The 22,178-nt window shown below is 34.0% G+C and overlaps 2 protein-coding genes across 4 annotated transcripts; both read right to left on the reverse strand.

Moving 5' to 3' along the window:
* Positions 1-841: 841 nt before the first annotated feature.
* LOC130635395 (putative gastrointestinal growth factor xP4) lies at positions 842-2,172 on the reverse strand. Its single transcript, XM_057444725.1, has 7 exons — positions 2,068-2,172; positions 1,874-1,984; positions 1,663-1,797; positions 1,455-1,589; positions 1,248-1,385; positions 1,020-1,151; positions 842-946 (listed from the first exon to the last, which is right to left on the reverse strand). The coding sequence occupies exons 1-6, from the start codon at positions 2,126-2,128 to the stop codon at positions 1,021-1,023; spliced, it is 711 nt and encodes a 236-aa protein (XP_057300708.1). The 5' UTR covers positions 2,129-2,172; the 3' UTR covers positions 842-946; position 1,020.
* Positions 2,173-7,914: 5,742 nt separating this feature from the next.
* LOC130635537 (uncharacterized) lies at positions 7,915-22,141 on the reverse strand. Of its 3 annotated transcripts, none has more exons than XM_057444895.1 (14): positions 22,038-22,141; positions 21,673-21,868; positions 19,450-21,565; positions 15,348-15,449; positions 14,341-14,440; positions 13,879-13,967; positions 12,928-13,018; positions 12,437-12,569; positions 12,282-12,305; positions 11,736-11,843; positions 10,664-10,794; positions 9,856-9,959; positions 9,315-9,464; positions 7,915-8,103 (listed from the first exon to the last, which is right to left on the reverse strand). In XM_057444895.1, the coding sequence occupies exons 1-14, from the start codon at positions 22,086-22,088 to the stop codon at positions 7,962-7,964; spliced, it is 3,537 nt and encodes a 1,178-aa protein (XP_057300878.1). In that variant the 5' UTR covers positions 22,089-22,141; the 3' UTR covers positions 7,915-7,961. The 3 variants fall into 3 exon arrangements, with proteins under 3 accessions (XP_057300878.1, XP_057300877.1, XP_057300879.1); XM_057444894.1 differs by having other exon boundaries at positions 19,450-21,580; XM_057444896.1 differs by lacking the exon at positions 7,915-8,103 and adding an exon at positions 8,120-9,044 and having other exon boundaries at positions 19,450-21,580.
* Between the last annotated feature and the right edge of the window lie 37 nt (positions 22,142-22,178).

A 22,178-nucleotide genomic window follows, 5' to 3' on the forward strand; every position in this document is an offset into this window, starting at 1 on the left:
CTGATTGGGTAAAAGCCTCAACGACGAGCTTCATACAGCCCGGTGCAACTTTTGACCTTGTAACATACATATTAATAACTATAAATGCATACAAATAACATTGGAAAAAATAGCCAAACACATCCACACTGAAAAATGAAGTTGCAGTAAATCCTAAATCACGATTCACTCCGTCAGAATCAGAAAAACATGTTCCACGTTCGGTGTGGCAGATAAAAGAAAATGCTTTTAAAAACATTAACAGCACAATGAAAAACAAGCAAAACAACGTCGAATTTATGTGATAAACATGTATTTGAAAAATTGAAACAATAAAACTCAAATGGAAAGTTCTCTATTTTTTTTACAACCTTGTCATCTTACGAGAAATATTACTCTCGGTCAGCGTAGCGACCTCGCATGTTCGGTCTATGCTTTTGACCTCGCATAAACTTTCTCGGTACAGATAGACAAGTTATTTTATGTTGTATTAATAACGCCCGCAAAAGTAGCCTTTTTGTATTTAGATTTATGCTTTCCGTATCCGCCCTGACATTTTTGACTATCAAAATTGTGGCTCCGAATGAGACAGAATTGCCAAGTTGACAAAGTAGCAAAAAACGGCATTATCCGGTTAATAACGCCTTGGATAGAAATGCTCACGCCACGCTTGCACGGTTGCATTGCGATTCTGGGTATGGCGGCGCCAGAAGATTTCAGGCTTTACTAAATAACGCTTACTACTCCTTTCATCAAATACGGACACTCAAGGCACCCTATGCAATAATTCAAATGTGTTTGGCTGCAGCGACATGACAAAAAGAAAATTGGCAGTCAAATCATTCATCTCCTACTGGATCTTATTGGGAAGGAAAAGTTCATATATTAGAGGTATTTATTTGACAACATATTTTTACAACAATGAGTACACTAAAGTTCGCATATAATCTTCCGAAGGTCCTCGTATCTAAACGAAAGGAAGTACATATTAAGCTCGTGGCCCGAAATGACTTGCTTACAAAAGTGTTCGCGACTTTTACCTCATCGGTAATAACACCATGGCCCACGACCGGGCAATGAATTATAGCAGCAACCTCTTTTCATGCATTCGAATTCTGTTATACCAGGATAGCCGCAGTCGTCACGTTCTGTTGCTTTGCGCAGACATTTTTCTAACGAAAATTCAACACAAACCAGCAGTAAAAACTTTAAGGATCGCGCATTATGTTATTTTGCGACGAATGTGGAGAGCGTACTTCTATGCTTACCTAGGCGGTGGTAGCACCACGGTCCACTTTGGTTTAGCAATTCACTATAACAACAGCCTTTCTTCTCGCATGCCCGCTTCGTTATGCCTGGATAACCACAATCATGACGTCTTGTTGCTGCTATTTTCCGGCATTTTTCTAAAATTACGGATGGAAGAGTACACAATGCTTTCAAAATACCTAATCAGTAAGAGCGGAACAACTTACCTTGCCTGTAATAACACCACGGTCCCTTTTCCTTGATCGCGTTGTAACAGCATCCTTTTTTGACGCAATCTGATTTGCTTATCCCAGGGTAACCACAATCTTCACGTTTGTTTGCTTCAATCATGGGACAGTTTGCTAGAGTATTTTGAGAAATAATTAGTGGCCCAAATTGTCAGTGTTAATGCCGAAAACATAGTCGAAAATTTACCTTTTCGATGATAACACCACGGGCCAGCCACCTTTAATTCGCCATAACAACATCCCTTTCTCAAGCAATCCAACGGACTAATTCCATGGTAGCCACAATCAACGCGCATTGACGCCTTTATGTTTCGACATTTTGCTATTACGAAACAAATTAGGTAGATTCACAACTAAAATGCAATGACAACCCCCTCAAGTGTAAGAAGCCGTATTACCTCCACATGTGTTGCAAAGCCTTGGGCAATGACTGGAAACGATTTTCTTTGAACAACTAGTTGATCTAACCACAGAGCACAAGATATTTCTGTTGCTGCAAACTCTTGTAGCTGAAAAATTAAGAACAAATGCAATTTTTTTATTATTGCGACGAAACATTGACGGCAATTGCAATGAAGAAGCATTAAAATACCTGTGGCAGCGGCAAAAGCCAAAACAACAAAACAAATCACGTAAATCTGATATTTCCTCATGATTCCGGCTCTTATTTCGTCGGTGCGCGAATCGTATTAGTCCAATTCATGTCAAAGCCTTCTTTATACGCTCTTTTCTCTCTAATTACTGTAATTAATGAGTGCTTATAATCAAGATGGCCGTTTACAAATTACAACGTAAATTCGCCTCCGGGGAAGATATTGTGCATGTAGCATTCACCGTTTAAACTCTTGTGGGTTTCGCTTTGAAATATGTTGACACGGTCTATGAAGATCATTGTTGATTGTTGAATAAACGGAAGGTTTTTATCGGAGTGGTGTAGGACTAGGGTGCACACGAATCACACACGAGTTATTCTTGTCTTCGGTGACCAAACCAACAATTCCCAATCATACATGCGTGTTATACTTTCAAGAGATCGTTCTTTCGCGGTGAAGGTGATATTCCCTTCAATTTCAATGAATATGAAACAAAAGAGCTAAATTCCATCAGAAGGATGCGTTGCCAATCCTAGATCATTGGATTGTTCATTATACGACGTTCTGACAATGTCTTGTTGTTTTAGATAACTCACATGTCGAAACTATTTTTGTTGCGTACTACATCACATCTAGAAGGTGTCCATTCACACAAGACACGGTCGATTTTGCGGATTTAAGTACCAATACGCGCTGCATCGTGCGCCTTTTTTGTCAGGGATGAAGAGATAAAAAAAAAGAATTTTCTAATATGCTTCAAAATTTACGTCAACGTAACCCTGTTTTGACAACTAGGGATACGTTTCCCTGTTTAACATGCTATTAACATTTCTTATTAAGAACAATGCTGGAGATGAGTAGTCGAAATGAAATACGTGCGTTTAACGTCACTGCTTCAATTGGACGTTAAGTATTTTTATCCCATGACTTTTCATTAATGCCCCTGCGCTGTCATTTATATACCCTCGATAACGGCTTGGTTATAAACGGCACTAGCGGGCCTTATACAGTATTATTTACTGATAGCTATTTTAAATCAGTATATACGGGAAATCCACAGCACTGATTGGGTAAAAGCCTCAACGACGAGCTTCATACAGCCCGGTGCAACTTTTGACCTTGTAACATACATATTAATAACTATAAATGCATACAAATAACATTGGAAAAAATAGCCAAACACATCCACACTGAAAAATGAAGTTGCAGTAAATCCTAAATCACGATTCACTCCGTCAGAATCAGAAAAACATGTTCCACGTTCGGTGTCGCAGTTAAAAGAAAATGCTTTTAAAAACATTAACAGCACAATGAAAAACAAGCAAAACAACGTCGAATTTATGTGATAAACATGTATTTGAAAAATTGAAACAATAAAACTCAAATGGAAAGTTCTCTATTTTTTTTACAACCTTGTCATCTTACGAGAAATATTACTCTCGGTCAGCGTAGCGACCTCGCATGTTCGGTCTATGCTTTTGACCTCGCATAAACTTTCTCGGTACAGATAGACAAGTTATTTTATGTTGTATTAATAACGCCCGCAAAAGTAGCCTTTTTGTATTTAGATTTATGCTTTCCGTATCCGCCCTGACATTTTTGACTATCAAAATTGTGGCTCCGAATGAGACAGAATTGCCAAGTTGACAAAGTAGCAAAAAACGGCATTATCCGGTTAATAACGCCTTGGATAGAAATGCTCACGCCACGCTTGCACGGTTGCATTGCGATTCTGGGTATGGCGGCGCCAGAAGATTTCAGGCTTTACTAAATAACGCTTACTACTCCTTTCATCAAATACGGACACTCAAGGCACCCTATGCAATAATTCAAATGTGTTTGGCTGCAGCGACATGACAAAAAGAAAATTGGCAGTCAAATCATTCATCTCCTACTGGATCTTATTGGGAAGGAAAAGTTCATATATTAGAGGTATTTATTTGACAACATATTTTTACAACAATGAGTACACTAAAGTTCGCATATAATCTTCCGAAGGTCCTCGTATCTAAACGAAAGGAAGTACATATTAAGCTCGTGGCCCGAAATGACTTGCTTACAAAAGTGTTCGCGACTTTTACCTCATCGGTAATAACACCATGGCCCACGACCGGGCAATGAATTATAGCAGCAACCTAAGTTCCTAAGTCCTAAGTCCTTTGTAAATATTGGGAATGAGTAGTGATATGTGGCCTGTGTAATATAACAATAGCGTTCGTTATTGCTTGTGGAGAACATTATTAAACATTTACCATTGATTGTTCGCCATACCTTGATTACTTACATAGCACCTGCACGCATTGAACATCGATTCAATGCTCGCAAATTTGATGATAAATTTCGTAGAATAAATTCTTTTTGTGAGAATATTTGGCGAATCAGTTTTAACTTTCTATTATATATTTATTATATTATATTTATATTTATATATTATATTATATTTATATTTATAGCTTTCTATTGCAGATGGCGGCCAGAGCGGACGCAAGTTGGCTCTTGACAAAGATTCTTGTTGTTTTAATTATTGGTATACTTGTAAAGAAGCCACTGTTCACAAATAGTGAAGTTTCAACAAATCTAACACGAGTGGATGCTGCAATTTCTTTTGGTTGTTTATGGCAGTATCAAAAGAGCAGGAATTTAGCTTACGTAAAACGCAGTTTGTTTTTACCGCTACTTTTATTGATAGCAGGAGATATTGAAGCGTGCCCAAGCCGATTAACAGATTTTACTTTCAGAAAAGGAGTAAAGTTATTTCACCAAAACTGTAGAGGTTTGACAAATTGTTTACCAAATCTTAAGGCTTTATTTTCGGGAGAGAAAAACTCAATTTTATCTCTCTCAGAGACACATAAAGCGATAACTTGTTTTGTATTCCGGGGTTCCAGTTTGTAGAAAAGAGACGAAAAACTGGCCTAGGAGGAGGTGTTGCTATATACGTATCGGAGAATATAAACTGAAAACGACGAGAAGACCTTGAATGTGAATTTTTAGAAAACATTTGGATCGAAATATGCCCGGAAAAAGCGAAACATTATCTAATTTGCTGTATCTACCGACCCCCGGGCAATTCACTTCACTTACACAAGAAGTGGAAAGAATATTTTCAATATACGCTTGAGACCGTTAACGACCTATCGCTAGAAGTTATCATTATGGGCGACTTTAATGTTAACTATAAAAATAAAAATGATCATTCAGAATTTACGGAGCTAATGGCTGTCCAGGGATTTAAACAGTTGGTAACAGCGGCTACGAGAACAACAAGAGAATCAAGCACCCTTATAGATTTGATTTATACAAACAATCACTCGCTAATTCGTTCCACGAAAGTTAAACCCTTGAGTATTGGCGATCACGATTGCGTCGCTTGCGTTCGAAGACACACTGGTCAAAAACTTCCACCAAAAGTAATTACTTGTCGTAATTATACCAACTACAACCATGATGATTTTTTAAAAGAATTAAATAAACAAAATTGGAAGCATTTGTACACATTGACTGATGTAATTAGTGCGTGGAGTTATTTTAAAAATATTTTGTTAACCGTAATCGATAAACACGCGCCGCTCATACAAAAGAGAGTGAAGGGAGGCAAGTGCCCGTGGTTAGGTACGGAGGTTAGGAGACTTATGTCTCGCAGAGATACTGTCTAGAGGAAGGCACGAAAATCAGGCAACAGTGCTGATAGGAGTCTTTATAAAAACCTAAAGAAAATTATTAAAAGCATTTTTCCAACAAAAGGGAAGTCGGTAAGAAGTTATGGAGTCAAAGGTTTGTCACTAAACTGGTTGCCCAACCCCATTGTTTGTGGTGTACCACAGGGGTCCATTCTTGGACCCTGTCTCTTTTTAATCTACTTCAATGATTTCGAAAATTGTTTGAAACATTTTAGAATACTAAACTTTGCGGACGATACCGTGTTATACATTGGACGAAAAACAAGCCAGCAACTTGAGATCGCTTTCAACGCTGAATTGAAAAACGTGGACAGATACTTCATTGAAAACGAACTTGTATTAAATCTGAAGGCTGGAAAAACCGAATCGATGATATTCGGCACTCGCAAAAATTTGAATAAAAACGGATCAACCTTGAACTTGGAAATCAACGGAAAGCTAATTAACGCAACCACCGAATATCGATATCTTGGGACTGTTCTCGACCAGACTTTGTCAATGAACCATCACTTTATAAGTCTTTACAAGAAAATGTCTACTAAGCTTCGTTTACTACTCTCATTGAAATCCAACTTAACGAACAATGCCATCACTAAAATATATGTCGGAATGCTGCTGCCAACACTTCTTTACTGCAGCACTACAAACCTGAATCTTACCAACGGCCAGCAAAATAAGCTTCAATCGCTTGATAGAAGAATTGCGAAGGTGACAGAGAAACGTCAAGTACCAATTATGAATGAAATAAAGAAACATGCTGTCATGCTCGTCAGAAAATGCTTGGAAAAAGCAGTGTGTAGCAATTTTGAAGATTTCTTCGAGAAAAGATCGCACAGTAGAAACACCCGAAACAACAATTACTTACTGACAATACCTAGAGTGAGACTTGAAGTAAATAGATCTGGTTTTAAATTTATGGGATCAAAGATTTATAATGACTTGCCAATCGAAATTCGAAAATCGGATACTTTACCAAGTTTCGTAAGAAAAACTAAAAGCTATTATAACCTGTAATAAATTATTTTATGCCCCTATTGTAAAGCTAGTATTTTTAACTCATGTTTTTAACTGTCATATAATAATAATATTTTATAATTTTATTTTTCACAGGACATATATTAAGAGCAGTTTTTTAAAAACTGAATTATATCCATCCTGTATAAACATTCATAATAATAATAATAACAATAATAATAATAACGAAAGAGGAAAAAAATATTGATTCATCAAATTTAAAAAAAAATCTTTTTTTTTTCTTCTTATGCAGAAGATAGACTGATAATTATTGTTATCGCAAAGCCTTACGCTTTCCTCCTTGTATAAATAAAAAACCCAACAGGGCATGGGATCGTGTTTGTCTGGGTAACAAACTTGTTGAATGGCTTCAATTTTGGGCAACAAAATCAACTTGTGAGCGACAAGGGTTTTTTAAAGGATTAAGACTTACTTTGGCGGTCAAAGTCAACACTTAGTTTGATCTTTAGAAAGGAAATTGCGGAGGTATGTCCGTCGAAATGTGAAACTTATCCTGAAACTAACTTATTCTACAACAAAAATCAGTTATTTCACGAGTAACAAAGATAAAACGAGTCAAATGTAGTATACCGTTTTTGTTGTCCTGGTTGTTCAAATATTTACATCGGTAAAACAGACCGGAACCTACATGAATGTTGTCTTGAACATGCGACAACAAAAGACAGTGTTAAAAACCATCCATCCCTCCATCCCTCCATCCCTCCATCCATCCATACACACATACATACAAAGTGGTTTCAAATATATTTTTTGACATCAGGATGGAACGCATATGAGACACGAAAAACAAGCCGAAAAATAGCCCGTAAATTCCTGCATCGAACCAATATAATAGAGAAGCACTGGATGCAACGTGAAGGAAGATCGCACACCTATACAAGAATTTGCACAAGATCTAATCTGAAACGCAAGGACTCGGTGGACCGAGATTAAAAATGGTCAGGTTTTTGTCACCGTTGATAATACATCTGGTAAAAAGTGTTCATCTGATATTAAAACTAGTTTTGAAGAGTATCTACTCTCTGAATGAGTCCACACAACAGGCAGTCGAAATTGTAAGGTTGATTCAAACACACTTTCTCCCTCGAGGTGGATACAAAATTAGGTGATAATGTCATAAAACATTTACAGTTAAAACACAAAAGAAAAAGTTTTCTCTTTTCTTAAACTAAAAAATACTAAATGCTCCAAATTCTTAATGAATTATCAAAATTATGTATAGTTTTATTGTCTGTTTCCATAGAATCTGAATCAGAATCGTCGACGATAAAATGACGTTGACCAGATGTTGTAGCCAGCAGAGATTTAGTTGGGTGTAAGCTATGATATAAAAAAAGCTTGTTATTATAGTTTAGTAGCGAACTTTGAATAGTACTGTATATTTGGCGTAGGTGTAAAGTAGTTGTAACTATTATTTCATGAAATATGACAACAAGAGAAACAGCTACACCTTTCGTTCCTCTGATAATTCCAAGTAGAACTACAACAATGGACGATAAAACATGAGGGAACAATATAGCTCACTTCGGAGTTCGCCGTCACAAGAATTTACATAGGCATACAATGTGCATTTTGAACTTGTCAATGATCGCCACTGATGATCTTAGGCTATTTGTTTAAATCCATACTTTCGGTACACCGGAATAGCGTTTCGCACTCGAGAGTAAGGGGAGCTTATATATCTTACAAGACACTTTCGTGTTGATTAATACTATAACTTCAGGAATTTTTTCAATTAGTATAATCATTATTATTCCTTTACATTTATATATTTCTCAGTTATTTGTGAGCATGGAAACGATTTCATAAAAGAACTAAATCTTTAAGAATTTGTGGTGTATGAAATTGGTGTATGAAAATTAGTGTATGAAAATTGGTGTATGAAAATTAGTGTATGAAAATTAGTGTATGAAAATTAGTGTATAAAAATTAGTGTATAAAAATTAGTGTATGGAAATTGGTGTGTCAATCGTTGCTGGCGTCCATTTGGTGACGGCCATTTTGTTTCAAATTCGGCAATGACTGTTAAACGAAAAAGGTTTTGTCTGTAGTATATAAATTGATCACTTCTTAGCGACAAAATTTCATAAATTCCTCATTCCTCATTTATGCGAAAAACACAATCAGGTTTAGAGTATGCTTACATTATCCTTATCGAATAAACAAATTAAAAATTTAAACGTTTCCTATGAGCTATATGGGTAAGATGAAAGGGTCCTTTTTTATATTAAAAAGAACAGCCACAAAATCGAGGGTGTAAGGACACAAGGCCAAGTTCAGATATTGTAATGGTGTTAATTAAGTCATAAAAGATTATTTGAGACTGATAATGCTTATAAGCGTTATGCTTTTGAAAAAAATGTCTATTTTATCTACCCTTTTAAATTACTAACAGTTTTAAAAAACACTGTAAGGACATTATTATAGGATCTGAACGTCACAAGGCTGAACGCAAGAAGTATGATTCAGTATTATCATTTTAAACTTGAATACTTTGCTTACATATACAACATAAATAAAAACACGTTTACCTCGCAGCATTGACTGCATCTTCATGAGCAACATATTGATGAGTAGGTTGATGAGATATTACGTCATCGGTGATATTGTCGAAAATGTCGTTCAAATCCCATACATTTATCACATTGTTGCTATCACCGCTCACAACGTGACAACCACATCTGCAAAGTAAAGAGATAAAAATTTTTATCAAATATCAATTTTAAAAGGAAAAGATATCCTTCCTTATGCTTCTTCAAAATTATACTCTTGGAAAAATTTGATATGATTTGATATTTGTTATTTTTAAAATTAGCATCGTTTAGGTTTCAGAAAGTCCTGTTTTGATGGCATCAAATCCCTTTTAATTTTGTATTTCTGATACGAGCTTCGCTTCCGAACAAAGATTAACTACAACATAATCAAAAAACCGTTGTAGCAGGTTATTTAATTACTGTATGGTTATCAAATTTTTTCAGTGAGAATAGCAAATATTCTATCCACATTCTGTCAAAAAAAAAAATCTTCAGTACATCAAAGAAAATAAATCAGGGAAGCTTCTACTCAATTCACCTGTCTATATCAAATTGTATTCTTTGATTTGTATTGACTGCACGAAGGAGTTTAAACAAAGGCATCGTCGTGTTCCTCATATCCCAACAAATAAGTTCAGTGTCCTATAAAAAAAATCATATTGAAAGACAAAAGACCGAGAAGTTGGAGTTGTACAATGTTTTGCAGTAGAAATGGTCTGTAAGGGATTTAAGGTTGTGTTTTTTCATGCCGCAAATATAACAGGAAATTGATTCACATTTTTACTTTCCTCTTCTGTAGTAACTTAGCATGGTTTACTTCTATTTTAACCACAAAGTTAGTGGTTAGATTTTAGTAGTAGCATCATATCTTAAGGGTCTTTCTCGGTTCACAGCTACTTTCTTTGCTAATGGAAAATGTCAAGAAAAATTGCATGATTTCGGATTATATTTGATTGAATTCAAAAGTTGAAATACGATCAGAATAAGAATTGGAGAATCAAGAAGTTTCAATTATACTGATCTCTGCTAAGATGTCAAATTGTTGCATTCGTTATCGCACTTAACAAACCGTCCAACCACAACACTAAAAAAAGTCCATATTATAAAATGGTCGGATAGAAATGAGTTTATATGGTTTTTCGGAGAAGGAATAGCGAAGGTTCTCAATGAGTATTTAATAAAAGATATGTTTCCTCAAAAAATTATTTTTAATTTAATTCCTTTTGGGACACAGTTTGAAACTTTTAAACGGACTTAGTTTTGAATTCTAAAAGAAATTTACAAAGCAATGTTTTCTTGACGCTGTCGTACAACAATTACACATTTTAGAAAAAAACATACTTTACCTTTCTTCCACCACTAAATAGGTATAAACCATCATCTGTAAATTTTACTTGAGTGATCCCACCAAGGTGACCATCTACATCAGCGTTTAAAATATGCAACAACTTGTTATCACTCGTAGAATACAAACCGACTGAAAAACAAAGTAAAGAGATGTCAGACACAATAACAAAAACAGAGAAAATAATTGAAGGAGAAGAAACATAAAATGAGGAAAACTTAAAAACAGAAATGAAAGATATGTTTAAATAAAAGAACAACAAATGCAAAAAATGAGGACTGAACAACAAGAATAAAACCGCAAAAAAATAATTTTGTTAAATACAATTACAGTTGTCCTTATGTAATGAGCCTTTAAGAAATGCAATTAAAGATAATATGCAATCATATATAGGGGTAAAGGTCTCAGCATGCTGTTGTCAGCAGCAGAAATGCCTCAATAGAACAAGACATAGTCATGTGATTTTAGGACAAAGTAGAAAATTGATGGGAGCATGTTGAAACATACACGAGGCAGAGAACGTAAAATCAATCACAGAGTTTATATGCAATTACACAGAAAACAAGGTTGCATCGAGTTATCGAAGTTAGGAACTAATTTGCAGCTCCAAATTTTTGAAATATTTTGCTAGGTACCCAGCTAGTTTTATGCTCATTACATGTTCTACCTTAAGAAGTAACCTGTTGATACGGAAAGTTATGAAGCATAATACAAACTTAGTTTTCTTATGATGTTTGATGGACAAGTTACCTTTTATTTTCCTTGTAAACAAAGCTAAATTGTGTTAGCACACTTGTGCCTACAATTTTGTTTTTTCTGAAGGGAAGAATTCCATGTGGTTGTTGTCGTTGTCGTAAAACGCATTGTTGCATAAAGAAATTTGTGAATATTTCCGAAAAAACAGCTCATTTATTCATTGTTTATTCTCTATATATTACCTTTAAGGCATTTGCAGCTTCAAGAAAAAAAAATGAGAAGACATTAAGGAGTTACTGTTAATATTTCGTCCCCTTTATCTTACAGAAATTGATCAGATATGAATGAAAAAACCATAATAATAATCCAGTACATACTTGATTTTGAAAATGAACCCAGAGCAAACAAACCGTTGTACTCTCTAGAAAAACCAATGGATGAAATAATTCCTGATTGGTTCATGTTAAGTGCGAATCTGTTTCGTCCTATCAATAAAATAATAATAATAATAATAAAATCAGTATGTTACATTCTTTACTTACAGAGAGTCATCATATATGTGTTAACAACCGCAGCCAAAACATAAACCATAACCTCATGCTTACACTGTGATCCGTTTTTACAATTGACATGCCGGTCTCATGATATTTATTTTTGCGAAATAGTTCTGCGAAGAATTTAGTTTCAAAACTTTTCTTTCTTTAAGATATATGAAATCATAGCACAGTGCAGCAATTGCAGTACAAAAATAACGTATTACTCTCGTAGACTGTATCAAAAAAATAGTTTCACATTTTATTACTTTTATTCTTTGAACCTGCTTATTTTTTTCACTTACACATTCATTCATTCATTTATTCATTCATTCATTTATTCAAATATTTATTTATTCATTCATTCTTCATTTAGTAAAATATTTATACCTTTTCTGTGCGGCTGTTTTTTAGCTAAAAAGTGAAAACAATAATTAGAAAAGGCATTTTCAAACAATCTTGGCACAATATAAAAAAATTGTGCTGTTTTTATTAACGAATTAAAAAATTACCAATTAAAAACTTTAATAAACGTCAATGCTTACCAACTGTGTGTATTTCTGTAAAATCTCGTCCAGGTCTTGCTGAATCAAACACTCTCACAACATTATTAAAGCCACAGTAAATCTTACTTCCGTCAAGGTTAAAAGCGATGCTGTTTGCACTTGCAAGCTCATCCTGTCAACGTAAACAAAAATACTATTTTGTTGCATTTCGTTGTGTCAGTCTGGTCCTTTAATTCCACAAGAGACCATTAGTTCTAGTCCAAAATATAAATATCTTGGACTATCACAGAGGAGTAGCATGCTTTGGAAATAAATCGTTTTTTGTCCAGTCATTTTGGACAATGAGTTGAAAAAAGGCAAATTTATTATGAGAGGCATCCTTCCAAGTGTAACAAAGGTTTGGATTTAACAACGTTTTCCAAATATGTAAAAATGGATTCAAATAAATGGTTAAGGGGTCCAAGATTTGACAAGGTAAATACTAATATAAACATCTTCAACAAATATATCAGAAGTTCAATTGCACACACCATCTGATCAAAGGCGCGATAAGAGCAACGGATACGTCCAGTACATGCATCCCAAAGATGAATTGGATGGTCTCGACTTGTAGAAATAAAACTGAAGAAAAGGTTACAGTATCAGTACACTAATAAAAAGTCACACATTAAAACTAAATATCATTACATGACTTAACAAAACATACACGTCACGCCAGATACTTTATCAAGGAAAAAATCTGTGAAAAAAGACTTATTTTAAAGGTTAGCGACTAAAGTTTTTCCAGGGTAACAAATTTTCTCCCACAAACTGTAAGCCAGCTATATGAATTCAGAGAACTTTACTACTGGCCGTTTTTATTAGAGTTCTTTCGTTTCTACTTAAGAAAATCAACTAGTTTCTCTATTAAACTATAATTTTGATGATTACAGAAGAGGGGAATATTTTTTTCTTCGCTTGAAACCCAAATTTAGTCAAGGGAAAGTGAATATTCTATGAATTGAACCAATATAAACCCTGTTGTTCCCCCAATAAGGTAATTACTACTAGTAATCTTGGAGCAAAATGCATCTGATCAAGAAGGAAACAACTGAACAAAAGCACTAAAAGCAAAATAAAAAAAAACAAAAACAAACATCATTATAATTCTCCGCTTTACAACCGTTTTTATGCTGGCATGGGTTGGACAGGGTGTTTTAATAACTCTCTGTTCATCTGATATATAATGTGTTAGATCTAACATCCTCTGCAAATTCCTCTGCAAATTCCTCTGCAGGAAGTCTGTCACTACTACCTCCTGCCAAATTGTTCTCGGTCTGCCTCCAGAAAAAAAAAATTAAAAAACGAACAGGCCAAAAACAGTCAGTGCATTTGACCAAATTAAACAAATTTTAACTAAACACAGTTTCAACGTTTTCACTATTTGCGTTTTTGTCAATTATGTATACTCTTGCGCCTACAATATACCTGCTCATACATACCAGCAAGTATCCGGATCAGCTGAGTTCATAAACGGATACCATGTCATATCATATACAGTTTCACCTTCACTCATTCTCAGGGAAGCAATCTAAAGAATTACGTTACATCAAAACTCAGATTTTCCCCTAAACTTTTAAAACAAACCAAAAATAATCAACAAACAAATAAAAAAATGTCGATGTGGTGAAGTTTACAATCGCTTTTAAGTATTTTAAAATCATGTTTGGGACTTTTGTATAATTTGTATCAAACATAATCACTTGGCAATCTTCGTATTGTATGGTGATGTAGAATTTATAAGTTCAATTGAACGTAAAGTGTAAGCTTGAATAAAGTTAGAACTGTCCAAGTATAGCTTAACTTTGAAAAACCAGTAATAAATATCCATGGAAAGTAAGGAAATATTTACAGGATGTACGAAATGCATAAAAAAATAAATTAAAGTCAAGCACTTTACATACCAATTCGTTATCAGTGTTTTTGTGAATGTCATCAGGTATGGTAAACAAACGCAATATATTATCACTACTGTTCGTCAAAATAGAACACCCATCAGGAGACCTGAAACCAAGTTAAAGATATCACAATATCACCAAAAAAAGCAGAATGTCTAGCATTATAAAAATGGTATCACGTTTTTGCCACATTTGCAAAACACTTATTTCATTAATTTAAAATCCCCATCTGAGAAGGCGAGCAAAGGTATCCATACTCAGCCCTCTTAATTCAATTTATTTCACGTTGGGAAAACATTGTTCACATTTGCGCATCAGAAAACTTGTCTTTCATGTGGGCAATTTGTTTTAATTTGTCATTACATGCCCCAATAACGAACAACATCTAAATTTAGAGAGAAAACGAGAACAAAACATTTCTAAGTTCAAGTTACATCTATCTTGGATAAAAGAAAAACACATCGATGTTCACCTCAGAGAATTAGAAGAATGGTAATGCTTCCCTATCAAAATGTAAAATGTAAAAAAGCATTATTACTGGAGGTAATGTTACAATTATTAGATTTCAAAAGAAATGGTAGTGTTTTCAAACGTTGGAATTTTTAGTTTTTTTAAATAAACAGGTTTTTAGCATGTATATTAGTAAGTTTCGCATATTTTATATAGTACCATATAATTAAGAAAAATAATGTAGGTTTGAGGGTGACTTTATAACAATAGTCCTACAGGTTTTTTTCTTGTTTTTTAAAATAAACCTCCACAAATCACCCTCTTGATGCAGCAATGAAATACAATAAGAGTTAAATTCTCTATAGAAAATACAAAAATAAAGGCAACACAGTAACCAGGTTTTAGAAATAAAGAAATACTATTCGAAGCTTTTCTTTCTTATTTAACAGTTGCTATGGTAAATAAAAAAAGTTCAAATACTGCACTCAAAATATACCAAATGCCAATACTAAAACTCTACCAACAAAGGTTATGCCATCATTCACTGCATCATATTTACTTACCATGTACATCCACGAAGATAATTCTCATGCGACGTGTTAAACTCATTTACAGCTAAAGCAAGTTGTTTTGGTTCTGTTTCTGTAAAGCTGCATTGAGCATAACTAAAATATAAAACAATAATTTAAACAACTAAACAAATATATGCCAGTACGAATGACATATTGACAGTATGTCATTACATCAGAGAATGAATAAATTATGTACATTAATATCATTGTTTATAAGTTTGCGTGTGTGTGTGTATGCGCACGTTGAGGCCCAGGACAATAATATACGAGTCACTTTCTTATTTCTCATGCATTGTGTCCCCATTGTTCAAGATGTTCGAACGTGCGGTCACTGGCTTGTGGCTGGCAGTTTTTATTTTCATAGTTTGGCTTACGGTTTTCCGAGTGAGCAAAAAGAATTTTTGTACAAACGATGGTGTTAGCATTACGATGAATGCAGAGGATATGTATGAGCAGGAGAACTTTGCTTTATCATCTTTATTTACACAGAAGAAAAATTATTCGAAATTCAAACCGAGATCGTTGTTACACATTTTGTTGATCATATGTGGAGATGTGGAGACATGTCCCGGTCCTAATCCATGTATGGAGAATTTGATAAAGAAAAAAGGAATACGCATATTTCATCAAAATATCAGAGGGTTATTACAAAGTTTTGAAAAAATCCAATCGTTTTTTGGTTTGTATAAAAACGTAGATTTATTAACACTATCCGAAACACATATTCATTCTCACAGTTTTAACGATGACGATAGTTTGTATCAAATTCCGGGGTACAAGTTCATTAAAAAGAACAGAACAAATGGTACCCACGGTGGTGTTGCCATGTATATATCAAATAAAATCAGTTGGAAACGAAGAAAAGATCTTGAAAGAGATGAAGTTGAAGGTATCATTATAGAAATATTCCAGAAAAACTCAAAAAGTTTCTTAGTTGGGAGTTTTTACAGACCCCCGGATGGGTCAAATTATCTTCACGCACATTTTAACAACATTTTCGATGATATGTTAACTCTCATTAACAGTACAAATCTTGAGACTATAATCCTTGGGGACTTCAATGTTAACTACGGAAATAGAAATATATGCAGAGAATTAAAAGACTTGATTACTTTGCACGGTTTTGTTCAATTGATAACTAAACCAACTCGAGTGACTGAAGATACGAGTACTATAATTGACATTATTTTAACTAACAACAAAAGTTTAATATCTATTTGGGACAGCAAAAAGATTAGCAATGTCAAAAGCTGACTTTGCATTGCTTTTTGACGGAGTACCAATCAATGTGACTACATCTTATAAATATCTTGGTACAGTAATCGATCACACTCTTAATATTGGTCCGCAATTTGATAGTATGTACAAAAAGTCCTCGTCAAAGTTAAGGTTGTTGTGTAAACTCAAGTATTTCTTGAACGAAGAAGCTATCAGACGTGTTTATCGATCTATCATACAATCTGTTATTCGATATAATTGCTTGTCATTTTTAAATTTAACAGCAACACAATCACAAAAATTACGATCGTTGGATAGACGAGCAATAACGATAACAAAAGATGCGAGTATCAACACATCAGACATGATTAAAAAACATGCTGTTAAGTTGGTAAAAAAATGTTTGGATGGTGATTGTTGCTCGAATTTTGATAATTATTTTACTTTAAACTCCCATAATTTTTCAACTAGAAATCAGAATTTTCTTTTAAAAATTCCTAAAATAAAACTTGAGTTTGCTCGGTCGGGTTTCTTCTTTCAAGGAGCTAGGCTTTTCAACTCCTTGCCCAAGGAGATCCGGCAGAGTGGACATGAGTTTAGTAACAAGTTACTAAATTTTGAGTTTAGATAAATTCTTTGAGTATTTTTTATACTTTAAGTTTTCTCGTAATACACCTTTTAGATTGTTCATGGCGACTTGTTCTAAGTTACACTTGCCGAGATAGTTCGTCGAATTTTTAGTTTTTGGTTATATTGATTTATTTGTGTGATTGTGTGTATGTGTAAACTAGTTTTTAATTTCTTTTCGATGGCAACTACTTCTTTCCTGCCACTGTTTCTTTTGGTCGTTACTTTTTCGCACGTTTTGGCTAATTTTGCGTTTCCCATCAGTTTTTGAGATTATATTTTTTTCAGTTTGATACTTTTCTTTGCATTTTTAATATATATTACTAACTAGATTTTAACGTATGCATAAACAGGACGTATATTTATAACAGTATTTTTTACTGACATACTCATCCTGTATATAAATTCGGAAATAAATAAATAAATAATAAATAAAGCGTGGCGTTACGCAAAAATTTAAAAACGCAAATCAGGGGGTTACTATTTAAACATTTAATTCCTTTTTCTTATTGCTTTAAAAAATAGAACTCTGTTTTTTTATTTTATTAAAACCTTTTTTTAAACGTTTTTGTTTTTTTGTTTTAAAAGCTCCATGGGGTATTTATAGATAGAATAATTTAATTCTACCCCCGGTTTACTATGTGTACGCCGTATCTCACGGAAACAAGCTGTTTATCAACCGAGAAAAGAAAACCAAAGCGAAGAAGGTTGTCTGTTTTTCAAATTAATCCTGAAGATAAGTTATTTTAAACAAAACATGCCAATGTCTACTCATCATGAGGTTATCTTAGAGCTTCTATGTTTTTCTATATTTTCAATTTTTGTGTTCTGGGACCGAGGTTGTATTGCATTCGAATATGAATGTAATTCGAATCTAAAATGTAAAAAACAAACTGTTGGTGTCGAACGAAGTTAATGTTGTTGTCAAAAATTGATTAGAAGTTTACTTTCTTTATTGTATATCAAACGAACTAAACTTTTCTGTCCAAGCAAGGGGTCGTTACATGTAGTAGAAATTGCCATTAGCTAGCTATAGTAACTTATAGCATGCTCTATTTTTATGAAGGCATTATATATTTACAGGCCATAGTCATGTTAAGAACACATTGAGAATAATGAGGATAGTATTTGACAAAGAAGTTTAGAACATCGAGGCTGAAAATAAAGCACATTATTCTTAGAAAAACAGCGTGTATATCCCAGAGAAGAATTTATATAAACTGTGAAAAGTAATTTTGTCGTTCTAACTGTTTTTTAACACTACAGATTGTGTGATTCAGTGCTGATGTTGTTATAAAAAACCTAAACTTAAATCAATGTTTACATCTGTTACGTTACAATCGTTTGAAGCATATTCGATTCTTAAATTCGAAAACGCTGCATTGTTATCTTCTCTGATTTTATGCGTGATTTTCTTGATTAAAAGTTTGAGTCTGTTAAAGCAAACTGTTCTTTTAATATTTTGGATTGAAATATTTCGGTAGATATACAATATACCAAATGATTCACCTTTTTTATTTTTATTTTATGTGTTTTCAACTATCAATTTCTTATATTTTGAGTACAACTTTGGAAGGTTTGCCATATGCAATAGACTGAATAGCTGATTTTGTATGACTTAATGAAAAATGTTGGATTTTTTTTTAATGTTGGGTATCTTTTTTTCCCTGGTGTACTTCTAGAATGGCAAAGCAAGTATATAGTTTTAGCGTACTCGTTTTTTACGTAAGGGTTGTTAAAAACCTTTAATTTTTTTGGACATTTTCCATTGTTGTTTTATAATTTTTTTTGGATGTTCTGTTTCAGCGGTTATAAACACAGAATAATGCAGATTGTGGCAACCGTGATCCTAGGGCTTTTTTCTCTCTTTGCCATCCCGTTATAAAAGAGACAAAGAGCCCAGGGTCGGGTTTGAAATGTGAGTTTTGAAAATTTAAATTACTGTGTTGTATGTTTTTGTTTGGTATCCCTTATATCGGTTTAAGGAGAGATTCAGTGAATTCTCCCACGGGTATTCAGCTAGTCAGAGAATGAATAAATTATGTACATTAATATCATTGTTTTAAACCTATTGATTAAAGTAATAAGTGGTTTGGAAGTCTTAGGTTGTAATTTAAAACTGTCTTGGTACACATAATACCAACAAAAAACAAAACAAAAGTTGGCGCACTCCGAACAAAATGACATTGAATCATATTAATAGTGCCTATATTACAGAAGGAAAAAAAAAGAAAAAATGTACGCCTACCTTTGATACGTTACATCGGTATCACTAGTTATCTGTTCGTTTTTGGGTATACTAGTAATATCATCATTGTTTTCATCTATCATAAGATCACTCATTACAAAATGCTGAGCTTCAACCGTGTCATGTTTTTTTCCTTCATTTACATAATGATCATTCTTGTTTTCACCTTCTTCTAGTAGCTTTCGTTGTGCATCAGGCTGCAGATTGTTTGTTTGAACTGTTGCCATAGAAATATTCTCTTTACTTATTTCGTTTATAATCTCGTGTTTACCATTTTCAGTATTTCCTTTAAAGGTACACTGATTAGTACAGGATATAGTTTTATTTTTAATGTTATTTGTTTTCCAGGTCTCTTCTCTTTTGGCATGCTCTTTCACAGTTGGTACGTTCTTCTTATTCTGTGTTACTTCAGAGAGCAACTCACTAAGAAATGATGCAGTGCCAAAGTGAAAATTACTTCGCAACTTATGATCCTTTGATTTTGTGGGTGGTTTCTTGTTCTTCTGCTTCTCGTTCTTTTGTGTCAGCCCACTAGTTTTTACATTCTCTTGGACTTCACATTTCAAATCATTGTTGTTAGAAAGTACTGATGGTAAATCAACATTAGTTTTTATAGTACTTTGCAGTTCCTTAGCATGATTATCAATTAATTTAGCTTCATCATCTTTTGCGACTGATGACACAGATAAAACACTTGATATAACATTACTCCTCTCCTCAACACTTTTTGAATTCTCATTGTTTGTATTTGCATTTGCTGTAATTAAAGTATTGCTTGATAAGGACATAATGTCACCTGGACCAGAAATACTAGGTACTGTGGTAACCACCCTACTATCCTTCAATAGTGTAATATTAGACGACAAAACGTTTGTTGTGGATACACTTTTGTTTTGCAAGGAAATACCGCTAACTGAAGGGGTATTAATAATTGATGAAACACAACTTGATTCAGAAGCTGTACTACTTAACGAAGAATCCATGGGAAAATTTGCAATACTAGATGTGGTCAGTAAATTAGAAAGTGTTGAATCTTTGCATGTAGGAACGCATGGATTTGTTACAGAATGGAAATCTTTAGGTACAGTATCAACATTATTCAATGGAGTGCTTTGAGCCGCACTTATATTAGAAACAGCATTAACAGAACCTTTTTGTGTCGCACTTACGTTAGTTTGCAACTTTTTTATAATCTCAACTTTTGTTGCATTCAGTATAGATGGATGAACAGCAGTATTTCCAATAGTTCTTTTAGGTATGTCACTGGGAACCACAGTATTCACAAAGGATTTTTCAGCATGCTTATTTTCTGCAATACCATATTGACATTTTTTATTCCATTTGTTGGAGTCGTCATCACTGGAAGAAGATGAAATGTCAACAATTTCATCACAGATATTGTCATTGTCATCGTCTGATAAAACAACAACTTCATCGCGTGTAAAGGAGGTGCGAGATCTCTTTGTTTTTGATTTCAGGCGGCTCCCCTTCTTCACATTCCTTAATGAACAATCACGATTTGCTAGTTTATTATTTTTTTCAGTCTTAAAGGACTTTCGTTGCACACTGTCAGTGGGCGAGTTTTTAATAATTGGATCGATTTTTTGTGCATTAAAAAGAGGTCCTGGAAAAGCATCATGCAATGGTGATATCTCCTGTATAATGACATCAGGACCAGTATCATCAGCTGTTGAGGAGGATGCATCCTTGATGATAGTGATGGTGTTACCTTGCAGTATGCAATCATAAGTAACAGTACCTGTAGATCCAAATTCATCAATACCTTCACTCACAACACTCCCTGCATCTGCTCCAGTTTCCAACAACCGATCTTCAGAGAAATTACAACTAGCACCTGATGTTGTTTCGCTAACAGCAGCTGTTGTCTCACTTACATTGGTTTTGTCTTCAGAATTTGCACACGATGAGTTTGGTCCTGATGATACAGAAGAGTCACTAACTAACACTGATGTTTCTTTAGTGTTTTCGAAGAGCTCTGAAGAATAAAATGTTTTTTTTGCTGGAGGAGAGATCATAATTTCGTCAGTATTCGTATGATCAGATGAATCTGTTTTCGAGGTAGATAACTCATCAGTACGGTTTCTACACTCTTTGGCTAAATTTAATAGGCCTATAAAAATTATTTGAAAGCTTGTACAAATAGTCGAAATTTCAACTCCAACAAACAAACAAAATGTAACTGCAAATAAGGAGAGTGCTTACGCTGCTTCTCTTCTTCCTTTCCCTTTATCCACCTTGGTTTTGCAGCATCAGGTAACTTGTCGTTTACATTGAACATAAGTTTCTGCTTCCTTATCTCAGGGCTGCCTGGAAAATCAATTTCCCAAAAGCCTGGTGGTGTTGTGGAGGTTTCATGCCTATGCCGACATGTATGGAGGTTAGGTTCAGTGGCGTAAAACTAAAAAAGGATATACCTAACGATTACCTAACTACTTTTTAAAACACGCCACTGACTGCAGAAAGTCTGCAATGTAAACTATCGTTAATATTTTTTTTGCCAACTGTGTCATTATTTAAAATGATTATTCAGGACTTTTATAGTTTGCACATGAAATAAACTCAAATACCTCTTTACAAAGATGACATGGATGACCCTTTTCTTGCTCGTTTCCTGCCATACAAATATTGTTTTTTTTTTATTAGATAAAATCTACGTATAAATAACAATTTTTATTGTTTTATAATCTCAGGAAAGAAAGTTTTAGTTA

Source organism: Hydractinia symbiolongicarpus, chromosome 3, assembly GCF_029227915.1.
Source record: "Hydractinia symbiolongicarpus strain clone_291-10 chromosome 3, HSymV2.1, whole genome shotgun sequence".
Lineage (NCBI taxonomy): Eukaryota > Metazoa > Cnidaria > Hydrozoa > Anthoathecata > Hydractiniidae > Hydractinia > Hydractinia symbiolongicarpus.

What these genes read in the sequence shown, in the direction of transcription:
- LOC130635395 (XM_057444725.1), bottom strand. Translation starts at nt 2,128, where the DNA reads ATGAGGAAATATCAGATTTACGTGATTTGTTTTGTTGTTTTGGCTTTT. An exon ending in GGCTTTTGCCGCTGCCACAG is followed by an intron (nt 1,985 to 2,067) that starts GTATTTTAATGC and finishes TTAATTTTTCAG; the next exon opens with CTACAAGAGTTTGCAGCAAC. An exon ending in GTGGTGCTACCACCGCCTAG is followed by an intron (nt 1,152 to 1,247) that starts GTAAGCATAGAA and finishes AATTTTCGTTAG; the next exon opens with AAAAATGTCTGCGCAAAGCA.
- LOC130635537 (XM_057444894.1), bottom strand. Translation starts at nt 22,088, where the DNA reads ATGGCAGGAAACGAGCAAGAAAAGGGTCATCCATGTCATCTTTGTAAA. An exon ending in AAAACACTGATAACGAATTG is followed by an intron (nt 13,968 to 14,340) that starts GTATGTAAAGTG and finishes GTAATTCTTTAG; the next exon opens with ATTGCTTCCCTGAGAATGAG. An exon ending in ATACAATTTGATATAGACAG is followed by an intron (nt 9,465 to 9,855) that starts GTGAATTGAGTA and finishes TTTACTTTGCAG; the next exon opens with ATGTGGTTGTCACGTTGTGA.